The 17062-nt window shown below is 34.2% G+C and overlaps 1 protein-coding gene across 1 annotated transcript in view; it reads left to right on the top strand.

Annotated features, from left to right (window-relative positions):
* The window catches only part of acj6 (abnormal chemosensory protein 6), a 112780-nt gene that overhangs the window by 77332 nt on the left and 18386 nt on the right, over positions 1-17062 (top strand). The window contains exon 3 of the mRNA XM_076415619.1: positions 4995-5150. Coding sequence (XP_076271734.1) covers positions 4995-5150 — 156 coding nt within the window. The remainder of the gene's footprint in view (positions 1-4994; positions 5151-17062) is intronic.

Raw genomic sequence — 17062 nt, 5'->3', positions numbered from 1 at the left:
TATATATAATGATCAACAGTTACCTCATAAAGTCATAAAGAGTCCCTAAGAGTGTGACTCAAAAGACATTTATCGAAAAAAACTTGGTTGAATATATATTAATCGAAATATTTTCTTTAAATATTATGGCCACAAATATTCTGCTTCACTATCGATGTAGATGACTCTCTCGGACTAACCCATGGCTTTCTGCGCTCAGGATTCTCGTAGTAGATCAACCTTTCACCGCCAGTCATAATATGCCACCTAAAAGTTGCAATGAAACCCCAATGTTGTACGTTTCAAATGTACTTGTGTTTGTATGTACTTTTTAACAATTGTATAAAATATGCTGTGAAATACAACTCTTAATATTATATAAATTAGAAAGTTGTCAATAAGCAATCAGAGAAATTTTTAAGCACAAGACTATACCATAACTATACAGTAAAATACATATAATTACAAAAAAATAAAAGGATCAAACCAGAAATACTGAAAAATAGGGACAATTATTTTATAAAAGAATGAATTATGTTCACAGTAACCTTGAATAGACTATACAAGGAAAATAAACGAAGCAAACGTCAGAAAGGAGTTCAAAGGAACGCTATGCAGATACATTAATTGTTAAAAACATTCAAAAAACTCTCAAGCTCTTAATGAATGAAACGAAATTAAAACACACACAAACATACACATTAAAAAGACATTTGTTAATAAAAATTGGTACTATACGTTTTAGTCAAAATATTTGTCGTCATTTTCATCTTTTTGCGTTCTTCCAACTTTTACTCCTCTTTCTAGCAACAATTTCACACTCCTTCAGCATTTCGAAACCGTGTGCCAGCTACACTAATCTGAGTAAGTGGTAATCAGAAGGTACTACATGCAGCAGAACTTCCCAATCGATTTGCAAGACTGTATCTTTCACAACTCAACTCAACACAACTCTTTTGCAACGTGCGGCCCAGCGGTGTCATGGACAAGGAGAGCTTTGGGCTCTTACTCAACCTTGCTGGTATTTGTTCAACAATACGTAGTTTAATTCATTCACTTGACTTCGCTAGATATCTGCTATAACAGTTTGATTCGGTTTCATGAATATTCTGCTTCGGCTTCTATATGAACGTCTCTCCTGAAAAAAACTGATGACTTTTTGTGTGTGGAATTGTTGTGATCTAGTCGTATTTTTCATCATCAGACACAATGCTTTTCTTATTGCCTGACAAGCAGTAACACTGCAATGATGAAAGTGTCGAAAATGTTTTATATTTTTTAGGTAATTCGTGTGGTAGCCATTTCCCCATCAACTGTTAAGCTGTTTTAAAGTTCTTTGACGTTTCGGCTAGAATTTTCTTCGAAAAAATCTTGTTAATGATTTTTCTGAAATATTTTTGTTACCATGTAGTACTGATTTATAGAAATAACAATACTGATATAAAACTATAAAAACGTATTTAAATGTTGTTATTGTTGTTTATAAAGATCATAAGCTCGCTTGATTTGATACTTACTTTTATTTATTTAGCGTCGCTAATGAACCATCGAGTGGAAGCGCTTTTAATACGTGAAAAGGACTGAAAATTACTTGAAACATCCCTTTGCGTGACGCGTCCGCTATTAGGGTAAACATTATGGATTCATTATGGTAATTTTTATTTCTGTCAAGACGATTTTCCGTGGGAAAAAACGACCGACAAATCGACTGCTCCACTTTCATGGAAACATCAACCGTACAAATACACGACACAGAAAGATTTTAAACTACACGCTTTCGCCATGGCTGACGGGGCCCTGCTTACGGACGTGGGGAAAAAAGCGAAATTGTAGATTATTTTTATCGTGTTTGGTCGGAAAAAAGTAGTTGTTGACTGTGTTCTGACTTTTTTACATATGCTCACATGATGGCGGGTGATGTTTTATTCTTTTCTATAAAATAATTTAGTTTTTTCTTAATAGATTACATTCTTTTTCTTTTTTATTTAATAATCTTCTTTAACGTCAACAATCTGTCCGTGGGCAAGTATTATTATATGATTTCTGTTATTTAATATAACCATCCTGAAATGTAGAAAATCACATCAATAAGTGACCTGCTGTAAAACTTATAATCTAAATCTTAATCTAGATATGTCACTCACTGGGTCTATTAATTAGTTCGTCACGCGCATTTAACTATTTGGCGAGTGCATTGGGATGCATTAATAGTCTTTCAGAATACACTAACAGTCCAAATCACACTCGTTATGGGTTTTATGGGGATATCACTCTGAGTCAGATTGTTGGACACGTATTATGGGGCATTGAAGTTCAATTGACATTGACGCAACACTCTATTTTGGAACCTCCGGAAGATCTCTATGTTAGTTTTGCTAGTAGTACCCCACATTTCAATACCATTTACCCAAATGGGCCTAAGTATTGACTTATTGTTTGTCTAATGATAATAATTTAGATTTACGCCCTATCAGCCAGTAGAGTTGGTTTAGTTTAACTATTTGAGTTTTGTCACTATATGTTTTTCCATGTCAAACGTCGATTGAAATGTATTCCTAGATATTTAAGTTTGTTTGCTTGCGGAAGTTCATGATTATTAAATTTTACTGATGGACAAGTTCTTCTACAAAACGTGAATGTGACATGGGTAGTGTTTTGCTCATTTGCTTTGATACGCCACGTTTTCAACCACAATTCGACTTTGTTAAGATGAAGTTGGAGGTTTCTTGTGGCTGATAATGGATCCTCCTGTGATGATAAAACCGCTGTATCGTCAGCATATGTTGCAACAGTAGTGTTTCTTGAGGTCGGTAGATCAGCTGTATACAATAGATATAGGCTAAGAACACTGCCCTGTGCAACATCCGAATATATTGAGTGTAGGCCAGTCTGTGAGGTACGATTTGGGCAGTTCAAAGTGCGTATGAGGCAAAAGCTTTTTCAATGGAACATGCAGTCCAAAGTGCTACACCTTGTCGAAGGCCTGATAATTATCGAGAAATGCAGAGGAGCAATATTATTTATCGTTTAAGTTTTTGTTAATTTGGTTGACTAATCTATGTATTTGTTCTATTGTTCTGTGTTTATTACCGAAGCCAAATTGATGGTCTGGAATAGATAACATTCAATTAATCAATTAATTCGTCGATCACCTCTCCATTTGACGAAAATTTCTTCCCAGCGAGATTTAAGAATAGGGAATAGAAGCCGAAGGCTAGATCTGGAGAATACAGTGGATGAGGAAGCAATTCGAAGGCCCAATCATGGATTTTTGACACAGTGCATCGTCTTGGTGAAGCAGCACTTTCTTTTTCTTCTAATGCGTCTGTTTCTCGGCGATTTCGTCCTTCAAATGGTCCAAGAACTCTATGTAATAGTCGCTGTTGATAGTCCTTCTTTTTCTAAGGTAGTCAATGAAAACGTTTCCATGCGCATCCCAAAATAAAGACGCCATAACCTTGCCGGCCGACTGTTGCGTTTTCCCACGTTTTGAAGCGGGTTCAACGTGTACAGTCCACTCGGATGACTGTTGATTGGTCTTTGGAGTGAAATTATGAAGCCATGTTTTATCCATTGTCACATATCGATGCAAAAATTCGGGTTTATTACGCTTGATCATCTTCAAACACTGCTCCAAATCATCAACTCGTCGTTGTTTTTTGTTAAAAATGAACTCGCGCGGCATTCACTTTGCACAGAGTTTTTTCATACCCAAATATTCTTGAATGATATGATGTAGACGTTCAGTTGATATCTTTAGAGTGTCTGCTATTTCATTCAATTTCAATTTACGGTCATTCACAATCATTTTGTGGACTTTTTTAATGTTTTCTTCGGCAACAATCTCTTTTGGGCGTCCATTGTGTTCACCGTCTTCTGTGCTCATTTCACCACGTCGAAACTTAGCATACCAATCCGTGATAGTTGATTTTCCGCGGGCAGTGTCCGGAAACTCGGCATCAAGCCAAGTTTTTGCTTCAACTGTATTTCAAAAAGCAATATTTTGTCAACACGCAAAATGCCTTTTTATCCATTTTTTTCACAATAACAAAAGTTGATTCACTCAAAATGCTATACACCAACTAATGATCCGACAGGTGTCAAATTTATACACGCACCTTTTGAGGATTAGGGCCAACTAGAACACATATGGATTTAATTCCAGTAGCGCCATCTATGTTTCAAGCCGGGGACCTCTCAATTGACCTCTTAATCTTTTAAAACAGTAGCTGTCATATTTATTTATTACAAGCTCTAATTTTATATAATATTGTGGAACATCACCATTACAGATAGCTCATCTTTAATTTGTTTTCTATGGCTTTCGTTAGAGGACGAAATCGCTTTAATTGCTCGCCAGCGATGAGTTCTTAAGGAATTTTTCCACTTGTACTTGGATAAATTGCCAATGGATCACTATCCACGTGGAACTGGCTCGATACTGATGATATATCGGGATATTAATATTGTGCCTTTGTCTTGAATCTATACTGAGAACATTAATCCAAAAAATTATCTCCGTAACATCCGCACAGAAAATAAAAAGTATACATTTTCACCAAGTGACAATACTTGTACAGATTTGTTCTGCACACGTTACAAAACAATACCAGTACCCATGGCTTGTCAGTGTTTACTACTGTAAAACTAAAATACTCCAAACAGACATCAGTGTATTGGTCATGACTTCTCTAGGTTTACCAAGCGTATAAAATCGACAAATGTAACAAAACCACTTTGAATCGACATTGCAACGTTGCCTCTGCATTTTCACACGCTCAAAAGCACAAACAACGATGTTTACGTCGATGTTAACGTAGGCAACGTCGTCAGCTGACAGCCGTTATTAGAGTACAGCGCTGCCACTACGCGCGATTTCGAAAACTGGGATCAATCTTAACATATCGATTGAATGATTTAACAATTACCTAATAATATATTCTAGTTGATACATTTTTAATTAGCGAACTCACAGCTGAAATATTTAACAAAACTTAATCGTATTTTTTTTACAGGGAGACATATTCTCTGGACTAAACGATGGACTGATCAGCAGAGCCGAGGCCCTGGCGGCAGTGGATATCAAGCACCAGAGTTCCGGTGGTCCTGGCGGTCTCCCACAGCTCAAACACGACATGATGTATCATCACAGCATGACAGCACCTCCTCCGGTTAGTAGACAACATCAAGTAAGTTTAGAGTTAGTCGATGGCTCGACACTGATTACCGATCAGCTATCATTGAGTTTAAATAGTATTGTTGGATCAGTGTTGAACTACGTAGAGTATTTTTACGACTGTTTAGAATGTACTGAGTCGAATTCACATCGTTCTTTTATTAAAACTAATATTTACATGTTAAAACAATATAGCTTTTTATTATAAACACTTAAACTGATATTATATAGGTACTTGAAAACTTAGCAGTTGAACAATGAACTGTTTTCAGATGTGTATAAACTCACAATAACCAACATAGGGATATTATTCATTGTCAAACTAAAAAAAATAACACTATTCTGTAATATATTGTAACTGACGATGAAAAGTGGATCTACTACGATAATATCAAGTGGTTAGCTCAGAAAATGCATTAACATCGACAACGAAGCAAAAAGTCAACGGCTATAAAATGTTGCTGTCTAAACATAGCGCCTCTTGATTACCACTTATACAGATCGATGCAGAATGACTTAAAATGCTGAGAAATTGAGAAAATTTGTCGATCCTTGGATCGCTGTCAAGCCAGCAATATTTCTTCGACATGGTACCGTCATCTTGGCAGAAATATATGAAAATATTATAGAAGATATATTTTTTATAACATCTTTATTAGATACGCTTAGTACAATCTTAATTTACAATTAATTTATTACTACTTTTCCTATGTACTTGGATTAATTAACAAGCAAGACGAGTGCGAGAAAATACATCAATATGTATCAATCATAAAATTATTATATTATATATTAAAATATCATAAAATTATAATTAGTTATTAATTATTAACTTATTTCTATAGTTTACACTAAATGTATACACTTTATATAAGTTCATATGGTTTTGTTCGTTTCAATCTCCTGACATCCTGCGCGCTGTCCAGCAGTTGTATTGCTTCCACGTTAGTATGATTTAGTAATCTTCTTTCGTATTTCAAGGCGAAATCTTGGATAACTTCGCAAATCCATTTGATCTCTAGTTCATCGTGCTTCGTTGGTTACATAGCGATAAGCATTGGTGATTAATCGAAGAATCTTGTTTTGACAGCGCTGTATGACTAACTGATTTGAATTTTTAGTGCAACCCCATATTTGCACCACATAGGTACAAATTGGCTTTATAATTGTATTATAGATCAACCTCTTTGATTTTAGATCAAGTTGAGAGTATCTTTCGACTAACCAATATAGTTGTTTTATTTTAGTTCTAGTGTTTGATTTTTGTCTAACGTGATGTTTCCAGTTTGTAGAAGATATATGAAAATATTTTTATTAAATTAACATCATTCTTGATTAAAAAAATCATCATAAAAAATTCAGAAATACAAAAATTAAGAGATGTATTGTTGGCAAAATAATACATTTGCATCTAGTTTTTAACTTTATTGTTATCAGATTTTGTTTCATTATGGACAATTGCTTCAACATGTATGAAACCAATATCTTGCAAATATACATCTTTGAATGTAATTTTACGTAAGACTTCCACATTTACCGAGTATTTAACATTTATTTTATTTTAAATCGACTTTACAAAGTTGTTTCTGTATTCTTGTTTGAGCCTACGCACTTGGCGAGTATATTGGGATGCACTAATAGTCTTTCAGAGTAGTTCGCACCTATCACTCCGATCACACTCGTTATGGGTTCTATGAGAATATCGCGCTGAATCAGTTTGTTGGACACGTGATATGGGGCATCGACGAGGACCCACAACACTTTATTCTGGAACCTCACAGTTTAATACCATAGATCAAAATAAGCCTAAAACTTATACAGAAAAGTAAAAAAATCATTTGATAATGCTCAAACAGCTTTTTTCTTGCGTACCTATATAATTAAGGCGAAAAATTATTTAAGAAAGAGTCGGACTGTTCTAACATAGATTTGGCTAGTTTAGATTACTATTGAGGATGATTTTTCACCGACTTCAAAAAAAGAGGGGGTTCTATGTTCGGTTGTATATTTTACATACATACATGTTCACTGATTTCTTCGTCAATTGTGGACCGGTTTTCAAATTTCTTTTTTTATTCGAAAGAGTGTCGAGCCCTCTCATTATAAAAATAATAATATGATCAATATGTATCATATATGCAAAATTAAATTACGGCCAACACAAATCTAATTTGTTACTCGTACCGACTTAAAAATGATCAGTTGGTAGTACTTAAAATAATATTATAAATAGATAATAAATAGGTTTAGCTAGGTATTAAGCTAAATAATGGTGTATATAAAGCAGAATATAAAATACGTGTAGTAGATAGGTTAAAAAACGTTTTTGTATATTTTTAGTTAGTTACTACAACGATTATTATATACATATTTTGTTTTAGAGCGTCTTTTTTGTGTTAAAAATCTAAGTTTGGTAATTTTTTACATTTTATTTTATTATTATCAGCAAATATGTAATTAGTAAAATATATATATTTGTACAACTAAATAGGTTACGTCCAGATATGGATGTTGCCATTATTTTATTAACTTTGCTTTCACATGTTTGAGCAAAATCCAATACATATATTTTCATTCAACTGTAGTTTTTTGTTCTAATCGAGGACACGAACCCTTAAAACTACTTCACGACCCGTGAAATTATGTGCAATTAGTAGGAACGATACTCGCCCGAAAATAAAAATGAAGCAAACCCTTAAAGCTCACGACATATGGGCCCACCGGAGACCCATTCTCCGACAGTAACGAGCTATCTTGGCTAAACAATCTAAAGGCTAAAACAATGATGTGGGCAAACAATTGGTCGACGGAAAAACAACAATAGAAACGCAAATACGCGGCAGGTTACTAGAGGGAGAGAGAGACACGGCGATACGGAAAGTCGTGTCGGTGAAACGACTGCAAAACAGTAACATTTGACAAACGGTCTTAGATAAACATAGAGAAAGGGGGGAGGCCCTGCTAGACATTTCCCTCGGGGTACCGGTGTTCCAGAGGGGCTGCCCGCGTACATTACACCACGTCAAATGACCACTTTACACCATTGCCAGTTGTAATGATGATATAGTGTACAATGGGGACGAATGATTCAGTGAAATATCGTCGTATAGACTTGTTCGGAATGTTGGATCGAGGAGATATATATCTCTTCCTTGTCGAGGTACAAATCACCGTTAAGGTAGACTGAATCATGCCGGTAATTATTTTCAGGGTGCCTCATTAAAAGTATTTTATTATACTTTTTTAAACACAACCCAAATGGTGAAATATCATGAGACTTTTCAAATAAAACCAGAATTGGTATGAACGAAACACTCAATCAAAAAAGAAGGGCGTATGCTTTTAAAAATACTAGGATAATACATGTATGAACCTAATATTTCAACAATCCTTGTATTTAGTCACAATAAAGATGTGCAGTAACATTTTTATTCTGTTTTAGGAGTTCGTAATTCACTGCACATTTCTAATCCTACCATGTATAAACATAAGACTTTATGGCTATAGCTCCTGTTGTAGTTCTATCGACAAAACTCGTTTTCATTCCATATTCCAAAAAACTACAGTTTCCACAGATTTTTCAAGTAATCTTCCAAAATAGCTCTTGGGACTAAAGATAACTTTACTGCTCTTTTATAACCCTTTTATTTCATTCGTACAGCTGCAGCATCCTTTTTAATTGCTACAGGATTCCACAGCATCCATTTCCAATAAAGAAAAATATTAGATAAATATAGAAAACAAATGAGGACAAACATTATTATCTTTTTGCAGTTCTACAGACGACATTCATCGAACAAAAGTTGTAACAATATAAATGATTTTTCTATTTATGATTTTCACCAAGAAACCACTTGTAAAGCTTTCTTCTGCACGCATTATAAAACAATTTTGGTACCCATGACCAAACCAAACCAAAATCTTGCAAATATACATCTTTGAATGTAATTTGTACGTAAGACTTTTCCACATTTACCGAGTATATGACATTTATTTTATTTTAAATCGAGTTTACAACGTTGTTTCTGTATTCTTTACATTTGACGAAGCACAATAACAGCGCAAAAACAAGCTCGAAATGATGTTTGAAGCAACATTGTCAGCTCACAGCCGTTATAGTATAGTACTGCCACCATTCATGAATTCGAAAACTACAGTGGGTGGCCAAATTATTACGGACAATATTAAGATCATTTAATTGTCTAGTTTAATTGGATTTCTCTAACAAATTATTAGATGGAGGTCTCTTATATATTTTTTATTCGTACCTGTAATTTATTCGGCAGATAAAAACTACAAACAAATGCAAAACAATTTTATAATCTTCGTTTTATTGATTTTAATATTATTAAAAAAAAAGAATTAACTTTAATATTTAGTGATGCCACCCTTTGTTGTATTAAGAGCTTTTAGGCATCGGGATATGCTCTCAATACACGTTTTCGCATCTTCCCGAAGTTTGGAGTTGTGATGCCATTATCTGATATTTTCAATTAACTGCTGCTTGATGGTAATCATTTCTTTGCCTTTTTGGAATTCCTTGCCCAAGGCAAAACATTGATTTTTTTTCACCAAATATGCAGTAATATTTGTGGCTTTGCGACAAGGTGAAGAATCATGTATAAAGTGTAGTTGTCATCATGAGAAAATCATTCATTGATCTGCGGCAGTAACCGGATTTATAGTACTCGCTCGTATTGGTCTTGTTTTGTTGTCCCTTTTACAATATATAGACATCCCATACCTTTGGCTGAGCTAATCGGCCATAGTATGACAGTAACTGAGTGTTTAACACTCTCTACAAGGCAATCGGCGTGGATGTATTGACCAAGGAGTCGTCTTACAAAATTACAACTGTCAATCAAAATTTGGAAGGTTAATTTGTCGGAAAAGCACGCACAGTGATAAATTAATAGAATGAATACTAGAAAATCGTCATTGACCAATTGTATTGTTAACAAAAGTTATACTTATTCGACTGCGGTCTGCAACAGTCATATTTAGATGTTGTCTGTTTTATTCTGAGGGTTAGACGTGCTATTTTGGAAGATCGCCGTCCTAATAGATTATCTTTAAGCAACCGCTTCCCCACTGTTCACTCTGAGATCTTTTTTATTCGTCTTTTATTATCGTAGTCAAATGAGCAAAGCTCTTTTTGTGATTTTCGAAGCAGATGTTTCTGATTCTACGATCGATACCAGGTGTGATGATCCTTTTTGTCACTTTTACTATACGATTTGACTCAACAAGCTTTTTATTATCAATTTTGATTTTAATTCTATCGACGACAGACTTTGAAACTCGGGCAGTAGCTGCTATCTCTGCCTGGGAATGAGAGGTGTGCAGTAACAATGTTTATATATTTCCACATTTTCTTGTAGACCGATCCAAAGCTTTACTCATCCTGAAATGTTGAATATTTGTGGTAATCGCGTCGAAACATTAATAAAATATAAATTCGTAAACAAACATAGCAAAAGTATTATTATACTGAGTATTACTAACCATTAGATTATTTTAGACACAAAAATCCTTTAAAAGTAATAAAATTACAATATCTAGACAATACAGCAACATTAATACAAGGCGCGTTTCAACGGGCAAAGACTGAATGAGAAGAAACATCACACAACTGAAAATGATGCACGTATACCGGGTTGCTACTTCACAGAAACAACAATAATGATACTAGTACCTATTTAAGATAAAATAACCCTTTAAAGGCAACATAATTTATTCAAACAAATATAATAAAATATAAATTACATAAACTCGAGTACTGTCCCTAATCAGTTGCGTGCCATTGTTGATGCTCCGTACTATATTTCAAATAAAGTGATACAACGCGATATTCCTCTAGAACCAATGAGTGTAATTCAACGTGTTTGTGTGAAGTACTTCGAAAGAGTGTCAGTGCATCCCATTGTACTCGCTAATCAGCTAAATATGCGACGTGATAGTGAAGTACGTAGACTAAAACGTTTAACACCATCTGATCTGATTGCTGGACATACGTAGACTTTAGAATAAGCTTTAGAATAAGGCTAATTAATTAAGATAATATTTTATACAGAAGATCGCTTAATGAAGTGATTTTCTGCATGCCATGTAAATATAATATAGACATAAGAAATGTTTATTGCCTATAGGGCAGATTGTGGCATCACAAAGATTAAAAAAAATCTGCTCTTGTCCAAAAGTTGACTCGAATTTCTAAACTTGTGTAATATCTGTATATTTCGATGATAGTCATTCACAGTACTGAGCTTAGTAAACAAAAATTTACACCACAATTAAAGTTGATATTATCAATATTATCGTTGTTAACATAATCTAACCTTTAATACCGTTCCATATCGGCCTTTTTTGTTCGAAATTATAATATTTCATCGTTGCAGCGCGTTACAGTTAATATATCGCGTGCATAATTAATTCTATTCAGATTTCGCATTGAATAATTGAACTGATTGGGTATTTTTAAACTAGAAAGTTAATCATAATTTACTCGGCCTGTCATTATTCGCCCATAAATTATTCCGAACGGCTTTATGATTTTGTTCCTATTTAGTTATTACGTATTTATTTTGTTTATTCGGCCAGGAAAACCCGAAATTATGGGCGAAACCGCGTTATTTCGAATAAAAAAAAATAAAATAAAGGGCATAAAGGGAAATTCGCGCCGAAAAGAATTAATGCGGCTTCTAAATCGGATCACGTGTTGGTTGTTTGGTGATTAAATCATATTAATAGTTAAATACAAAAAAAAACAAGCCCTCGTTGTAGTTTCGGGTTATAAATTAAATTAATATTTAAATGATTCAAAAGAGATGGTGTTGCTGTATATTAAAAATCGCTTAGGATGTATTACAACCAACTTCATGTTGAAGCCTAACGGACCGGCTTTACATCTCAGTATATATCATACATTCTTCGAAGTGTGAAGAACACCATTTTCCAGTATATGGAGAAGGTTTGAATTTGTACCTAGTAAATCGTTTTTGCGGGATGTTTTATTTTTTTCCCTTTAGTTTGGAGAAAAGACGGCAAATAATGTTAAGTGAAGCTTCATGCTCTGTCGATTTTAACATATGTATACTGGTTTAAGGATCTGAAGGCATTAATGGATAAAACCATCAATGGGGATCACTATAGACTAAAATTGATGAGTCTAAGCCAAGCACTGTGCAAAAAACGACCGGAATACGAGCAAAAACTCAATAAGGTTCTTCAGCATAACTACTCTGGACCATATATTGTAAAACCGGTAAAAACATACTTAGGAACATTAAAGTGCTACACCACTCGCCGTATTCTCCAGACCTTATTCCTTCTAATTACTATTTAATCGGACATATGAGTGGTGACCTCTCTGAGTAGCGCCTCTCAGTATTTAACAGAATAAGTAATAAAACAAATCGAAAATTTAAATAACATAAATAGAGTTGCTTCAAAAATTATGTAAGTGCATTAAACCCGAAAGCAAACAAAAATTACTCGCCATGGAAAGCAACTCAGAGATTTAGAAAACCAATTATTAGAATACCGCCAAATCACTACATAGTATAAAACAAAGTCGCCTTTTCTGTCCCTATATCCCTATGTGCGCTTAAATCTTTAAAACTACGCAACGGATTTTGATGCGGTTTTTTTCAATAGATAAAGTGATTCAAGAGGAAGGTTTATATGTATAATACATGCATAATATACTAAGGCAACATTGCTAATTTTAGAGGTTTCTAACGTGATGTCGTAAATTAACCTATTTTTTTAGGCTTATTAGGCAATTAGCAAAAACGCTGCCTAAGCCTACGAGTTAGATCAAATTAATGTACTACAGTATTGTACACCATAAAAAGGTCTACAAAAAAGTCAGCGATGGTATATGTTTATCTTTTAGGGATAACCCACATTAACCATTTTTATTGTTTACTTTTTACGTGAGAAAATGGCTTATTTACGAAGCTATTTTAAGCAATACGGCATTAATCCTTATCGAATTAAGTACCTTAAATACAGTGTGCAATTAATATAGATCAATATGGTTCCTTACAGCATGTAAATTAAACAAATATTTTCGGAGATATTACAAATTTAAAATTTGCGTTTAAAAATGTGTAATGTAATAAAAATTGTATGAATTTAGATATTCCAAAGATAGCAGGAAATCTTCATAGTAAGTATAGGGGAAGAGGAATTGTTTTACTCCAAATTTAATGCGTGCAGGCCAAGGGCGGTAATGAATGAACCAAAAATACTGGATCGATTTTAATCATGTTTTCATTGAGTGACATAGGCATATATATTTTATGCCCGTGCAAAGTCGGAGCGGGCCGCTATGTTTTTATATACAACGTTCATATTTTTTCTGTAGTTTATTTAATTTAGTATCAGCATTGCACCCGTGCGAAGCCGGGGCAGGTCGCTAGTATAAATATATAAAAATGACCAAAATTAATCAGTTCGACACAACGATGAAAAATCTGAATTATTCGCAAAACATTTAGCTAGCGCATTCCAGCCGAATGACATAGAATCTACGATAGATATAAATCCTGTTTATCAGCCCGATATCAGCTGTAAATCTGACTTCTCCAATGGACGTTGCCATAGAAATGTACAGCGATCCCAATCTTAAAAGGCTCCTGGAATTGATGACATATTACATGGTTTGTTAAAAGAGCTGCCACGAAAAGCAATATTCATGTTGGTATACACTTTCAATGCCTGTTTGAAACTGAATTATGTTCAGGAATGTCTTAAGGTTGTTTGAATAATTATTCTTAAAAAGTCTGACAGACAGGCAGAACGAGTTGGATCTTATAGGACTATTTCGGTGCTACCTGCGATATCAAAATTATTTGAGAAACTGCTGTTAATGCGCATTAAACTATTTATAGTAATACCAGATTTCCAGTTTGGATTTCGAAATCACCAGTCTAGAATCGGTCAAGTGTTGTTGAAAAGGTATTCGAAGAGAAGAAATACTGCCCTGTAATATTCCTGAACGTCTCACAAGCTTTCGAACGGGTATAGCACTTGGGGTTAATATAGAAAATAAGCAAATTGCTACCGTGGAACCACTGTCAACTGCTGGAATCATATTTTTTCGAAAGAAAATTCAGAGTCTCCTATAAAGGGGCATTCTCAACACTTAAACCTATTTCGGCTGAAGTTCCACAGGATAGTGTCTTGGGATCGCTCCTATATCTGCTTTATACTGCAGATATCCCAACAACAAAAGAAACGGTACTTGGAACATTTGTCGACGACAAAGTAATCATGTCAAAAGGTGTATCTCTATCTAAGGCCATAGAAAAAGTACAAGTAGCGGTCAACAAGATTTACAAATGGACTAGAGACCGAAAAATACATCTTAATAGCTCCAAATCTATCCAAGTGAGTTTTGCGTGGCGGCGAAATGACAAAGACCTAATTATATCACTTGACAGATGCTCGATTCCTCAAGAAGAATCAACCAAATACCTCGGAATATATCTAGATGGTAGGTTGAACTGGAAACATCACGTTAGACAAAAAGCAGAGCAGATTATACTCAACGTCAAGTAACTGTACTGGTTAGCCGGAAGAAACACTCAACTTGACCTAAAACCAAAGAGATCAGATAATCATAAAGCCAATTTAGACCTATGGATTACAAATATGAGGTTTAAAGTAATTTTAGTAGATTGGTTTTATTTTAATTTGGGAAATACATTAATCCAGTACTCACTTTGCTGGTATATCAATGCAAGTATAACAGAACAATAGTAATAAATTAATTATAAATCAAGATTGTAAGCATATCTAAGATGTAACTAATAAAAAAAATATGAATATACAAAAAATGGGTCGATCCGTGGATTGCCACAAAATCTAACATAAAAACTGGAAACTATAAAGTATTGTTATCGATTATATAACCAAATAAATATTAAGCCCGTATTTAAAGGCCTTATTTTAATTTTTATAGAATATTGTACTCCTATGTGCGTTTTTACGACGCTACGAATTAATCCAAGGCCTAAAACTAACATTATTAACAACAACAATCCTATATTCAACTCGCCAATCAATAAGACGTTCTTTTTATATAGTTATTTCACGAATACCATCCAAACGTCACCTTTACCTTTCCCCTACTCACGATCAAAACTTCTAATAAGGATTATCTTTTTTTATTTCGACAAGTTCTTGGTGTTATTTCGTCGCTTTCGGACTATCATTAAATGTAATTTCATTTCGATTGATAACCTGTAATTGGATGCCAAAATTTCCTTCTTTCACGACTTAATGTCTTTATATACCGTACAATTGACGGAGATTATACAATAATTTGGTGAAGGTATTACTTATTACGGTCGAAAAACTAGTACTTTTTATTCAAATTCGACACGATTTTCCGATATAGTGTTTCGTAATAGGGCTAGTTTCCTTATTACCTATAAATAACGAAACATCGTTTCAGTGTTACCGTATTATTAGAGAATTGTTAGAAATCTAAGAACTTGTTCTTCTATATACTATAATCAAAATATAATAAGGTGTAAAATCGGAATTCTTCCAATTGGACTAAATTGTTGGGGGTTAAATTGCTGTCTTCCATGGGACCATAGAACAAGTGCACAGACTTATAAACAAAATAAACACTAACCTAAATGCCAAAAGATATTGTTCGGCTGCTTTTCTAGATATATCTCTCTAGATAAAGAAACTTCTCCCTCATCCGGACTATCAATTACTAAAATCGTATCTCACTGATAGATATTTCATTGTAAATCAAAGCGATGAACATACCGAATTATATCCCATATATTCAGGAGTTCCGCAAGGTAGTGTACTGGGTCCAGTACTGTATCTTCTGTATACGGTCGATCTGCCAACCACAAAAATAATTACTGTGGCAACATACGCAGATGACATAGCAATCTTGGCATCTCATTAAGATCCAGTCACAGCATCAATAAACCTACAAACCCAACTGGATCAAATACAATTATGGTTGAAGACATGGCTCATTAAAATCAATGAAAAAATCCACCCATGAATCCTTTATCCTGCGTAGAAGAACATGTCCACCAGTGAATATCAATCGTCGTCAACTCCCCCAAGCAGAGCAAGTTAAATATCTTGGTATGCACTTAGATCGACGCCTAACCTGGAAGAAGCACATACTCTTTAAACGAAAACAACTTCGACTAAAATAATATCAAATATATTGGCTCATTGGGCGCAAATCCAAGTTATCATTAGAGAACAAGGTGTTGCTGTATGAGTCTATACTCAAGCATATATTTGGTCATATGGAATTCAACTATGGAGCACCGTTAGCAAATCTAATAGATCCATCATTTAACGGTTCCAATATTGCAAGTGTTGCGTGCCATTGTTGATGATCCGTACTATATTTCAAGTAAAGTGATACAACGAGATATTCCTCTAGAACCTATAACTAGTGTAATTCAACGTGTTTGTGTGAAATACTTCCAAAGAGTGTCAGTGCATCCCAATGTACTCGCTAATCAACTAAATATGCGACGTGATAGTGAAGTGCGTAGACTAAAACGTTTAACACCACCTGATCTGATTAGTGGACATACGTAGCCTTTAGAATAAGCCTTAGAATAAAACTAATTAATTAAGATAATATTTTATACAGAAGATCGCTTACTGAAGTGATTTTCTGCATGCCATATAAATATAATATAGACATAAGAAATACTTATTGCCTATAGGGCAGATTGTGGAATCACAAAAAGAAAAAAAATTATTTTGAATTGCTCTATTCACCTGATTTAGCTCTATTGACCTTTTGGGTATTCTTGAAACTCAAAAACCTGCTTCGAAGCTAGAGTTTTTAGTTGGCTGATAAAAAGAAACAAATTTGGAAAAACTATGTTTGTTCTAGTG

The sequence above is a fragment of the Rhynchophorus ferrugineus genome, unplaced genomic scaffold (genome assembly GCF_030347505.1).
Source record: "Rhynchophorus ferrugineus isolate W39M unplaced genomic scaffold, kcgeb_rfMv2 rfM10, whole genome shotgun sequence".
Lineage (NCBI taxonomy): Eukaryota > Metazoa > Arthropoda > Insecta > Coleoptera > Curculionidae > Rhynchophorus > Rhynchophorus ferrugineus.
This window is presented reverse-complemented; position numbering and strand designations above follow the sequence as displayed.